General features: G+C 32.7%; 1 protein-coding gene across 2 annotated transcripts in view; it reads left to right on the plus strand.

Annotated features, from left to right (window-relative positions):
- Positions 1-14,609, plus strand: part of Xpc (DNA repair protein complementing XP-C cells homolog) — a 201,824-nt gene that overhangs the window by 35,868 nt on the left and 151,347 nt on the right. For both annotated transcript variants that reach the window (XM_072529819.1, XM_072529820.1), the window contains exon 3: positions 9,978-10,219. In XM_072529819.1, the coding sequence (XP_072385920.1) occupies positions 9,978-10,219 (242 nt within the window). The remainder of the gene's footprint in view (positions 1-9,977; positions 10,220-14,609) is intronic.

A 14,609-nucleotide genomic window follows, 5' to 3' on the forward strand; every position in this document is an offset into this window, starting at 1 on the left:
TTCGACAAGATAGTCTTACTTCAAAAATACGTGTTGTGTTCGACGCTTCATGTCCTTCCTCGTCGGGCTACTCATTAAATAATTTGCAATACGTCGGTCCGACATTACAAGATGAACTTTTTTCTATTCTTCTGCATTTTAGACAATATAAATATGTTTTTTCGGCTGATATTGCTAAAATGTACCGCCAGGTATTAGTAATTCCAGACCAAAGGAGTTTACAGCGGATATTGTACCGCGAAAATTCAAATGATCCAATAAATGTGTACGAATTAAAGACTGTGACATACGGCACTGCGGCAGCGTCGTATCTAGTTATTCGATGTCTATTTCAATTAGCGGCTGAAAATGAATCTAAAAATCCTAAACTGGCGAATATAATAAGATCTGACTTTTATGTAGATGATTTGTTGAGCGGAGCGGACAGTGTTGAGGAAGCAGCCTGTATCTGCAAAGGAGTTTCGAATATTTTAAAACAGGGTTGTTTTGAGTTGAGAAAATTTTATTCAAATAATAATGATGTGCTAAAGTACGTAGAATCCGACGAAGTGGACTCATTATTTATAAATTTCGGGGAAAATGAAAATGCTAAAACATTAGGTATTACGTGGAGCCCAAATTCAGATCAATTAATTTATAAGATCAATGATAGTTTTTATACTCCTAAAATTACCAAAAGAATAATATTATCAGAGGTATCGCAGGTGTTCGATCCGTTAGGGCTTTTAGCTCCTTGCATATTAAAGGCCAAGGTGATATTACAATCGCTTTGGTTGGAAAAGCTGTCTTGGGACGAATCTGTCCCGTCAAGTATATACACTTCCTATTCTCAGTTTAGATCTGATTTGCCTGTATTAAATGAGCTTCGTATTCAAATACACGCTATGTGTGAGAATGCGGCATATTTGGAAATGCATGGTTTTGCTGATGCATCGGAAACAGCGTACGGCGCATGCGTTTATATCAGGTCAGTAAATGCAGAAGGTCAGATATTTTCTCACCTATTGTGCGCAAAATCTAAAGTAGCTCCATTGAAAACCATATCTATCCCCCGACTTGAACTTTCTGCTGCTTTACTATTAGCCAGATTATCAAAAAGGGTGAGAACGTCTTTGAGAGTTAATTTTTCTCGTTGTATTTTTTGGTCCGATTCTACGATCGTACTGGGATGGCTAAAATCACCTCCCAATAAATTTAAAACTTTTGTAAGCAACAGAGTTTCTGAGATTCAAGACTCGACTAGTTCGGATTGTTGGAAGCATGTTAGCTCCAATCAAAATCCAGCTGACATTATATCAAGAGGAAGTACACCATCATCGCTTTTAAATAATAATTTATGGTGGTATGGACCGTCTTGGCTCACGGACAATGAAGATCGTTGGCCTAAAAAGCAAATATCAGATCAAAAGTTACCTGATATCAAGAAAATGGATGACCGTATTGCTTTCACGGCGATAGTGGACGATTTTATTATAAACAAATACTCCAATTTGGATAAATTAAAGAGAGTAACGGCATGGGTGATAAGATTTCTTAAAAATTCTAAGTTAAAAGATAATCACTTGCGCTTTAAAACAAATTATATAAGTACCGTTGAAATAAAACATGCGTTTGATGTTCTGATCAAAATTGATCAAGATATCTATTTTAAAGCGGACATTACAAATTTGCGCACCAACAAACCGTTAAAATCAAATAATTGTCTCCTAAGTTTAAATCCATTTATAGACGAATTCGGTTTTCTAAGGGTTGGTGGTAGGTTGAGTAATTCGAAATTTGCATTCGAGAAAAAACATCGTTTAATTTTACATTCTAAATCACATTTAATGTTTTTAATTGCTAGCCAAACTCATCTTGATTTATTGCATGCAGGGCCTCAGCTGATGCTTGCGACAATTCGCGATATTTTTTGGCCTATTGGTGGCCGGCTGTTGGTCAAATCAATTGTAAGAAAGTGCCTGTCTTGTTTCAGATTTAAGCCTCAAATAACTAAACCTATTATGGCCGCCTTACCAAAAGATCGTTTGAGTTCGCGACTACCGTTTGAAGTAACTGGCGTTGACTATGCAGGTCCTTTATTAATAAAAAGTCGCACAGGCCGCGGATGTAAAATTTCCAAGGCATATATCTGTTTATTTATTTGCGCGGTCACAAAAGCGATTCACATCGAATTAGTTTGTGATTTAAGTAAAGAATATTTTTTGTTGGCATTAAAACGTTTCGTTGCTAGAAGAGGAATGCCCTCTCAAGTATTAAGTGATAATGGTTCCAATTTTATAGCGGCTAGTAACGAACTTTGTGAATTAGGTCGATTTTTATCTCAAAATGAAAATGAAATATCCGAAAGTTGTCATAAAGACAATATAAACTGGAAATTTAATCCTCCCTATGGACCACATTTTGGTGGTTTATGGGAAGCCGGGGTTAAAAGCATTAAGCACCACTTACGTCGCGTCACTAAGGGAGCTTCGTTTACCTTTGAACAGCTAACTACATTGTTGACGCAGATCGAGGCCATATTAAACTCTAGACCTCTTTCTCCTATCTCCGATTCACCTCACGACCTTACTCCACTCACCCCCTCACATTTCTTAATTGGACGAGCTGGCAGCAGTGTTCCCGAGAAAAACTTTGTTAATACACCTTATAATCGATTGGGGGTGTAGAGTTGTGTTATAGAGGTAGCACCTTTTATCGGAACGACCACATCGAGCGTCATAGACGGGAGATGGTTCTTGATAACTGGTCCTCATAAGACAACTAACTCTCACTTATGGCTCCACGTGCCACACCCCGGGCAACTGCATTGGTCTGCAGGCTAAACTAAGTGAGGGTAGCCAGATATGGCGACAATTCCACCGAGCGATTGCCGGTATAAGCAATCCCCCACTTACCTACCAACGGCTTCGGGCGGAAGAGTGGGTAAGTGGTAGGGCACTCTTTTGTCCTGAGACAGAGAAATCTGTCTCGAAGGCGGATGAATCAAGGAATGGTCAACGGCGTAAGGATACAGAAGGCAACGGGAAACCACTGTATTAATGATCTTTAAGATTCCCTAGTATAATCATGATGGCAAATGTCACATCAATCACTCATGTTACTGATCATGGACCTCGGAACCCAAGATCCGGCAGGAGAGGAAAACCACAGACAGACCATAGGGCCTCTCAGGTCGTGAACCAGCGAAATCCCTGTGTAAGTAATGTCAATCACCTTAAGATGTTAAGAATAGCGACGTGGAATGTAAGAAGCCTCTTTGCAGCAGGTAAATTAACTAATGTAGCCCTTGAAATGGAAAACCTTAAAATTGATGTCCTAGGTATAAGTGATGTACAGTGGCCAGGATCAGGAAAATGCACGAATAATAGTGGAACACTTTATTATTCAGGCACCATCAGTTCAACTCATCGTTACGGTGTCGGTGTCTTGGTATCAAAGAAAATCAGTAACTGTGTAACAAGCTTTACTCCCTTCTCTGATAGAATAATGGCACTACAACTTCAGTCAAATAAACAAATTATAAATATTATACAAGTATATGCTCCTACGGCTGATAAAGATGATGATGAAATTGAAAGTTTCTACTACGATCTGGAACAAATTCTAAAATCAATGAAGAAACATCACACTACAGTAGTAATGGGCGATTTTAATGCCAAAATTGGACATGGATGTGTGGACGGTTATGTGGGTGACTATGGATTAGGAGAACGAAACGAACGAGGAGACCGTATGGTACAATTTTGTCAAGCGGAGGAGTTAGTAGTTGCTAACACTCTTTTCAAGTTACCTAACAGAAGACTGTACACATGGAAATCTCCGAGTGACACCAAAGGCAGAGTAGTCAGAAATCAAATTGACTTTGTCCTTATTAGACAAAGATTCCGCAACTCTATACTCTCAGCTAAAACCTACCCAGGAGCAGATATAGGCTCGGATCACAATCCTGTAGTAGTCACATTAAGAATAAAACTAAAGATCATTCAAAAACACATACAGAAACAAATTGACGTGAGAAGACTGAGTGAACAACATATAAAAGAGAAAACAATAGTGAACATCAAAGAAAATTTACAAAATATAGAGAAACTGAATAGAAATACTGATAACATAGACCAAAAATGGGAAAATATTAAACATGCCGTAATGCTGGCAGGGAGAGAAAATTTAACACCGAAAGAGAGGAAACATAAAGAATGGATGAATGAGGAAATACTACAGTTGATGTGTGAAAGAAGGGTACACAAAACAAATAACCCGATAAGATACAAAGAAACAGATAAACTGATAAAAAAGAAAATAAGAGAAGCTAGAGAAAGATGGCTAAGTGAGCAATGCCAGGAGTTGGAACAACTGGAGCGAAAATATGACTTTTTTAATGTACACAAAAAGATTAAAGAAATGACAGGAAGGAGAAGAACAACACAGATAGGACAGATCAAAGATACAGATGGTATACTCATAACAGATTTACAACAAAAAATGAATCGATGGACAGAATACATATCACAACTTTTTGATGACAAAGATAGACAAGAAATCTCAAACGAATATACAGATGATACAGGGCCTGATATAATCAGAGAAGAAATAGATTATGCAATCAAACAAGCGAAAAGTGGTAAGGCCCCCGGTCCTGATGAAATTCCCGTAGAACTGCTCAAACTTATGGACGATGAATCTATTAAAATACTCCTAGATCTATTTAACACAATATATAGAACTGGAATAATACCTAGGGAATGGCTCCGTTCGACCTTTATACTACTGCCAAAAAAGGCAAATACAAGGGAATGCAGCGAATATCGTACGATAGCTTTGATGAGTCATGCTCTAAAACTGTTCCTGAAAATAATCCATAATAGGATCTATAGGAAATTAGACGCAGACATCAGTAACACTCAGATGGGATTCAGAAAAGGGCTGGGTACAAGGGAGGCTCTGTTTGCAATGAACGTTCTCTCACAGAGATGCTTAGACATGAACCAAGAAATTTACACCTGCTTTATTGATTTCGAAAAGGCCTTTGACAAAGTACAACATGAACCACTAAGACAAATTCTAATAAAGAAAAATATAGACAGCCGAGATATTCGAATTATATGCAACCTATATTGGAATCAAACAGCAAATGTGAAGGTTGAGGGTAGGCTAACAGAAGAAATTCAAATCCGTCGAGGAGTCCGGCAGGGATGCATCTTGTCGCCACTTTTGTTTAATCTGTATAGTGAAGCTATTTGTGAACAAGCACTCGAGGAAGAAGATCTTGGTCTGATAATAAATGGTGAGACGATCAACAATATAAGGTATGCTGACGATACGGTTCTCCTAACGGGAACGCTAGTAGAACTACAACATCTCGTTCAAAGTCTCAATATATATTGTAACAGTTACGGCTTGAAAATTAATTTGAAAAAAACCAAATTTATGGTAATCACGAAATCCAAGAACATCAGAGCTAATCTTGTAATAGACAATACAACGATTGAGCGTGTGTCCTGTTATAAATATCTAGGTGCTTGGATCACAGACGATACTGATCAAACAAAAGAGATTAGATGTAGAATAGAAATCGCTAGATCAGTCTTTAATAGAATGCGCAAACTCTTTTGCAATCGTGATATCAACATAAAGTTACGAATACGAATGCTGCGGTGTTATGTCTTTTCTACCCTGTTGTATGGAGTAGAGGCTTGGACACTAAAACAGTTGACCACAAAAAACATCGAAGCTTTTGAGATGTGGTGCTATAGGCGCATTCTCAGAATATCATGGATGGACCGCGTCACTAACACGCAAGTACTCCAAACTTTAGACAAAAGATGCGAAATTCTAAATGAGATAAAAACTAGAAAGATGGAATACTTGGGGCACATTGTGAGAGGTGAAAAGTACGAACTTTTAAGAAATATCATGCAGGGCAAAATTAAGGGCAAAAGAAGTGTGGGAAGAAGAAAAATATCGTGGCTTCGTAATCTACGTGAATGGTTCGGGTGTAGTTCGATTGAACTTTTTAGGCGCGCTGCTAACAAAGTCGCAGTGGCCATGATGATTTCCAATCTCCGCTAGGAGTGGCACGAGAAGAAGATAATCGATTGACTGTATTCCAGCATCTGTCACAACTTAAGCAGCATCTATGGAATCGCTGGAGTAAGGAGTATGTCAGTGAACTCCAGGCTCGTACACAATGGAAGCAGCATTATGATTCATTGAGGAGGGGAGCCTTAGTTTTAATCAAAGATGATAACCTTCCTCCGATGAAGTGGAAGCTTGGAAGAATAGAGGACGTGATCAAAGGACCCGATGACGTGTGCAGAGTTGCTGTAATCAAGACAGAACAGGGCCTGGTGAGAAGGGCATTTCCCAAGATTTGTCCATTACCGCTGGACAAAAATTTACAGACTGAGTGATAAATACAATGACACTTGTTTTTGTGAACTGAACATTTTTACTTTATATTTTAAATTATTAGTCTTGAGGACCTTTAAGTTAAGAAATTATCTATTTTATTTTTATTCTTTAATATTTACCAGTTATAATGTTTTTCTTTGAAAGCTTCCCTCTTTCAAGGCGGGGGGCATGTTCATATTCTCTAATAATTTCTATTTTGTTTTAATTTTCAAATCGATCTGGCAACGTTGCTTTCTGCCAACATTGGGCATTTTGGGCGAGGTCGCTTCGATCGAGTTTTTTGTTATTCGATCGATGCGCGAGAGTCATGTACAAGCCGTTGCATTAAGAACATGTGAAAATAAAAAGGCACGTTTTTGTTGAGCTTGTAAGTCATTTCTAATTCATTTCCTGCACCAATTACCCAAGACAAAAAGTGTTAATAATCAATAAAAACAGTCTGTATGTTAATACCTTTTTGTTGCCCTGATTTCTTCAATTCTTTCGCCGTCTTGACCTTATTGTCAAGATCATTACCAAAAGGCGATTCAGTGATTATGGTATCCTTTAATACATCTGCCATTTCTTTATTTAAATTAATGGCTATTAGTTCTCTTCGCGATACTGACTCTGAATAATATATGTTTGTCAATAAGCGGCTGGCATCGCTATACTCTTTTTTCCTCCCTCCTTTTCACCAAGCATGTTTGTTAAAGCTATTCCTATAGCTGCCATACTAGCATCAATTTATTACTGGAGCAGTACTAAACGAGCATCTTTGCGAAGTGTGGAGTCACTTACTGCTACTTTTACTTCCGGATTTATATCTAGAGGAGCCACAAGCTTGCAGATATTTTCTTCTAGTCCGGAAGTTAAAATATGAGCCTATCGAGCGGCAATCTGTTTGTATGGAGCTTGCAACTGATATCTTTACTTTATTATCATCACCCAGAATTGATAAAATGTCTTCTTGCAATCCAAGAGGCACTACATTCTATCAGAACATTCTACATTCTACTGAACCTATTTATTTCAAACCATATGCTTAAGTTTGTCACTACAAACTGTATTATAGATATTATTATTCACCATATTATTTTTATCACAAACAATATTCATTATCAGGATAAGTTCCCCGAACATTTCCTCTACAAATTTTGTTATTCCAACAAATATTTTGTCCTGAATATTTGTCATCACAAACAAATATTTCTTCTGCATAATTTTTTTTTTTTTTTTTTTTTTTTTTTTTTTTTTTTTTTTTTTTTTTTTTTTTTTTTTTTTTTGGTATTAACAACTATATTGGCGACCATCAAACGATAGGTTTCTCTGTTTTGTGCCGCATGTATTATGTTCGCAGCTTCTGGTATTTGAAACCATGAAGAATAAATAAAAAATTTATTAACTAAGCCACTATTGTTTATATTCGCCATCACAGACAAATATTAATTGTGAATATTTCGGTCAGGTGTCAACACAAACACCTATAGTAGGTAAGTTTATTTGTTATTCTTAATAACAATTTTTTATTTCCACATGTGATAATATTATATACACGGTATTACCACATCACAAACAAATATTTACTTGAATACTTTCCAAGTGAAAGAAGAAAAAATGAAAAAATTGTATTAAGTATTCCAATATTGTTAGTATTCGTCATCACAGACAAATGTTAATTGTGAATATTTTAGTCAGGTGTCAACACAAACACCTATAGTAGGTACGTTTATTTGTTATTCTTAATAACAATTTGTTATTTACACATGTGATAATATTATATACACGGTATTGCCAACTATATTATTGACGATATTTGTCATCATAAACAAATATTTACTTGAATACTTTCCAAGTGAAAGAAGAAAAATTGAAAAAATTTATTAAGTATTCCAATATTGTTAATATTCGTCATGACAGACAAATATTAATTGTGAATATTTCGGTCAGGTTAACCCTACGATAGTATTTATTACCACCTACCTTATATACTTAGTATATTCTTATCTTAATTCCCCTCTGAGACAACAATTTTAACCAACACTTGGAAGACTTTCATTATCTGAAATTTCTGCTTGAGTATCACTTTTCAAGCTCGGTGTTATGAATTTGGATATGATAAATGACGCCGTGGACGATTTTTTTTTTGGTAATTCGTTGCCGAATTAATTTTACGCGCTGTGTGTGTAGCAATTATCACATAAACGAAGACTGAAGAGTATAGACCAGAGATGCTGAGAAGAGGTTTCGAGTGGTTGTTTATACTTTTAGCTTTGAAATGTGAGTAATTAGCCATAGGCGGAGATCTACAATTTATTTATTTATGAGATGAGGCCGAATATAATTACTGTCGTCGCTATCCTCATTCCGATAGTAAAATAAGAAAGTACATTAAATATAAAGTTGTCTACATCTAAAACACGTCTCGGCAGTTTTGGCTTCAATAAACAAATACACTACACTAAGTCTCTCTTAACGGACACCTCTCTTCACCGGACACCTCTATACGGACGATTTTTAAAACTAAAGTCAGTCGGCGATATATGAAACTGTATGTAAATTTTCGTTACTTTTTAATATCTTTAACGACTCGGTACTTTAATTATCAATAGCCGGTATGTTATACCCGTTACTTTCGGAACTTTTAAGAGTACATTAACTCAAAGCAAAAAAATATTTAAAACTAATAAAGTAAAATATTAGATTCTTTTTCTGGTTTCTGAACCATCGTTCTGCCAATTTCTTTTTATTTATATTAAAAATAGTATTTTATTACAGTTGTAGTACCTAATAAAGTAATAAAATAGTGTAATATCAAAGAAACCCGTCACGCCTCTTTGGTGTTTAATCTTAACAGCTCGCTGACTAAGTCCATTTTCGATTAGAGCAATAACTTGGGCGGCTTTTTGTGGTGTAGTATGCATTAAACTAACACACTTGAACACTGCTGAGATTATGAAAAACGAATAATATGCAAATTTCACTTGCAAAGGCAATACTTTTACAATTAGACAAATTTGTTATTTTCGTGACAATCACCACATAAACACGTTTCATTTGTTTACCGGTTACTACGCATGTAAACGATAAGCCTTCTTGATAAATTTATACTCACATTAAAGCATATTAAATTGTCTTTCAAACAGTATATTTGTTTTTGTGATCTGATGAATATTTCTTGAAAAAAATATAGTTAAAGTCAAAAGTTTACAGTGGGCCGATTTCTATGCACGCAAGTGTATATATATATATATATATATATATATATATATATAGATATATATATATATATATATATATATATATATATATATATATATATATATATATCATATATGTACATATACATGTTACCAGCCGTCTCCTCAAATAATCCATTTCTGTTGCTTCCAAAGTCTTTATGGTTTTCTCCTTTAGTGACCATCTTTCACTTCCATATTTAACAATACTTTTGACAATATTATACACAACTGGAGAAAAACTAGTAAAATGTTATTTCGAGACACAGGGTACGGTGGCCCGTTAACACTAACACTAATAAAAAGCTTTTCTTAATACGATTTGTATAGTATACAAACTTTTTTTAGATTAGAGCCACTCACCCAGTAAGTTATGTAGTAGCATGGAACAACGATCACACTATTAAAGATGTTAGTATGCGTTACTGCAAAAACTTTAATACTGTTACACGCAAATTAAGAATAGATTCCAATTGGTGGGAGGACTCTATAAGACCTTTCAAAGAAAAAAATACTATAAGAAGTAAGGAAGAAGATGATGATTTGAACAAACAGTTGTTTGATCAGCCATTACCGAAATCGATAGCAGAGTAAGTGTTTATATTACTTTAATATCTTTAATATGTTAATCAATCATATATATATATATATATATATATATATATATATATATATATATATATATTAATGTGATATTAAAGGTCAGAGGTGCGCCAAGCAATTAATTAGCTAATTAATTAATTAATTAAACTTATTTAAATGATGCAATTATGATTTTATCACACTATTTAATTCTCTTATCTCAGGGTTATATTCGTGCTTCAATATCTATGCTTTACATATGATAGGTAAGGTCTAAGGAATACCGGAATAATAGTCATATATGATACAAAATTATATATTGAAATAAAATTCACACTCAAATATCTTCAACAAAAAATCTCTCATACAATGATTATCAAAATTTTGTTCTACGTACGTGAACCTTCAAAAATTAATGTTATATACTATATAAATTAAAATTTCAAATCAAAATTGTTGTTCTATATCTCCTGATAAATATTTCTATCTTTTCTGAATCAATTAAAAAAAACTTTGTTGATAAAGAAAAACTGACGAATGGTAAAAAAAACTATCTCTCTGATGATGAGTTGTCCAAATCCTTATTCCTTGTAGCCTACAATATCTATTCTTAGCAGTTCCCTAGGTAATCAGCAATCTTACAACAAATTATTGCGAGCCTCTCGTCTTCAATGATCTCCTTCAGATGCACGTATCGTTCAAAAGATGCTAGCCTCTTCTCCTCTCGATAAACTGAATCTCTCGTCCCGGCCTGAACAGTGACTCTTGGAATATATAAGTAGAAAAGTATGACTTACAATATTTTACTGGATCAGCTTCCGTCAGGATACACTTAGTCCACGAAAACTCACAAACATTCACTTCTAATGCTTACTATCACTTGGAACCGCCAAAGAACAACGACTGTTCGCCTTGCACCCTTGGAAAACATCTGATTATCTTTTCTCCCTCAAAAATCTATCTAAACTCTCCTTCCTACATAGCTATCCCACCTTTTTTAATCTCCTCCAATCAAAGCTCGTCATACGTATCCCCATCTACCATTTAGATAACAAACAAACAATTTTACCTACAATTATAAATTTCCTAAAAACTATTAACATGCTAATCGGTTCTACAAATTCTTAAAAACTAATGGAGAATTATACATTTTAAATATTTCGATTCTATTGTCTTATTCACCGTATCGGCGTACAAGTCTATTTGGAAAATCCATTTGCATTGTTCTATTATTTCACTACGTTCACTTAAATATATTTTACAAAGAAAATAATTTATGCATATCTTTAAATTTTTGTTTACCTCAGGTAATCCAAAGATAATGGACTTTCATTTCTTCTAAATATCTTTTATAGTTTATCAGTTGAAATATTTTGAATTATTATATTTTATACTTTGAAATATATTAAGAGCAAACCAATATTATTTTTAATTTTACATAGCATAACAATATATATATATATATATATATATATATATATATATATATATATATATATATATATATATATATATATATATATATATATATTGTTATGCTATATATATATATATATTATATTGTTATGCTATATATATATATATATATATATATATATATATATATATATATATATTGTTATGCTATATATATATATATATATATATATATATATATATATATACAGGGTGGTCTTTAAGTAATTGTACAAAAAGAAACCGTAGATTCTACGATTTAAGCCAAATTGCTTTAATAAAATGCTTTAATAATAAATATTAAGAAAGATACAGGGTGTTAAAGTGGAAATTTAAAATTTTAATTTTCGCTATAACTTTTATGTTTGTGAATATTTATGTATCAAAATTCATAACTGGGTACTATTGAATATCATAAATTATAATTTGATGCATTCTTTAATGTAGCTGGTAGGGGGCGCCACATATACCACATATGTGGCATACATTTGCACTTAACTTTTTTGCTGTTTAGGTTACCGGTGTTTGTGATATAAAATATTAAAGATACATTATTTTAATAAAAAAAAAGATGTACCTGTTAATAACTCCAAAACTCAACAGTTTTCGAGATAATCGCATTTTACAAATCAACTGCATAATTCAGATTTAACGCAATTACTCCAAGCAACGAAAGAAAATTAGACAAAAACATCAATACTTCTAAATTTTGGTATAAAATGCCTTTAATAAAGCTAATAGTTAACGAAATATTAAATAAAATAAATATATTAGCAGGATAGAATAGTAGGATTTGACAAAATAACAGAATAATTGGATTTTACATCAAACATTTTACGTTTTGTATTAAATTAAAGTGATAATCAAAATATTTTATTTATAAACCAATTTAAGAAATAGTTAAACTAAATAACATTAAACTTTTTGTCAAAGTAAGTGTTCAATATGTCCACCATTTTCTTTAATTCATTTGTCAATACATTCCATAAAAGATCGTCTCATATCAAATAGCATTATTGGTTCTAAAGAAACTGCTGCAGTATTTATAATAAGTATTATAAGTATAATAATAAGTATTCTTTTAGGATTTTAATGCATTAAGTAATTATATTAATATCTCACCACATGACCAAGGAATATGACTACCACGAACAATCCAACGTTCAGGAAAGTTGTATTTAAGTATGTTTTCACTGCCCTCACTGTATAATGTAATGGTGTACCATCTTGCAAAAATTGCACATATTTCGCCTTAAGTTTGATGACAATTCTTCCAATAAATCAAATAAAATCATTTTATAAAAAATGTAAATAAATCTCACCGTTCAAATTACAAGGTAATTTGCATGTCCGTAAAAAATAATTACCAATTGTTCCAAACCATACGTTTATTTAAAATTCATGTTTAAAATGCATATCGTATGGTTTGGTACCATTTGTAATTATTTTTTATGGACATGCGAATTACCTTGTAATTTGAATGGTGAGCTTTACTTACATTTTTTATAAAATGAGTTTATTGATTGGTACACCACCACGTTATAGAGAAAAGTGCATTGAGAACATAATTAAATACAACTTTCCTGAACGTTGGATTATTCGTGGTAGTCATATTCCTTGGTCATGTGGTGAGATATTAATATAATTATTTAATTCATAAAATTCCCAAACAAATACTTTATTATTATATTATGTTTATTATATGTTATACTTATAATACTTATAAACACTGCAGCAGTTTCTTTAGAACCAATGATGCTATTTAATATGAGACGATCTTTTATGGAATGTATTGACAAATGAATTAAAGAAAATGGTGGGCAAATCGAACTCTTACTTTGACAAAAAGTTTGATGTTATTAAGTTTAACTGTTTCTTAATTTGGTTTATTAATAAAATATTTTGATTATGACTTTAATTTAATACAAAACGTAAAATATTTGATGTAAAATCCAATTATTCCGTTATTTTGTCAAATCCTACTATTCTATCCTGCTAATATATTTATTTTATTTAATATTTCGTTAACTATTAACTTTATTGAAGGCATTTTATACCAAAATTCAGAAGTATTGATGTTTTTGTCTAATTTTCTTTCGTTGCCTGGAGTAATTGCATTAAATCTGAATTATGTAGTTGATTTGTAAAATGCGATTATCTCGAAAACTGTTGAGTTTTGAAGTTATTAACAAGTATACCTTTTTTTGGTAAAATAATGTATCTTTAATATTTTTTATCACAAACACCGGTAACTTAAAAAGCAAAAAAGTTAAGTGCAAATGTATGCCACATATGTGGTATATGTGGCGCCCTCTATCAGCTACATTAAAGTGTGCATCAGATTATAATTTCTGATGATCAATAGTACCCAGTTATGAACTTTTATACATAAATGTTCACAAACATGAAAGTTATAGTGAAAATTAAAATTTTATTTCCACTTTAACACCCTGTATCTTTCTTAATATCAACATTTTTATTAAAGCAATTTGACTTAAATCGCAATATTTTAAAGTGTAGAATCTATGGTTTTTTTTTGTACAATTACTTAAGGACCACCCTGTATGTATATATATATATATATATATATATATATATATATATATATATATATATATATATATATATATATATATATATATATACAATAGCACTAAAGGCCTTAGAGGCCCATGGCTTAAAAAGTTTGTTCTTTTTTCATTTTCGCTTTCCTTTATATACTGAGATCTTCTCTGGCTCGATATGTGATTTTTTTCCATTCCTTTTTGTTATTCATTTTTCTTTTCTGGCCTTCTAGTCCAATTTCTTCCATATCTTTTTCTACCTCCTGATTCCATCTATTTTTTGGTCTTCCTTTTCTCTTGTTTAAAGTTATAGTGTAGTTCAGTGTAGCTCACATGCTCTTAGTGGAATGTTGAAAAGCAAGTTTTTACCAAGAACGGC

This window comes from Diabrotica undecimpunctata, chromosome 4 (assembly GCF_040954645.1).
Source record: "Diabrotica undecimpunctata isolate CICGRU chromosome 4, icDiaUnde3, whole genome shotgun sequence".
NCBI lineage: Eukaryota > Metazoa > Arthropoda > Insecta > Coleoptera > Chrysomelidae > Diabrotica > Diabrotica undecimpunctata.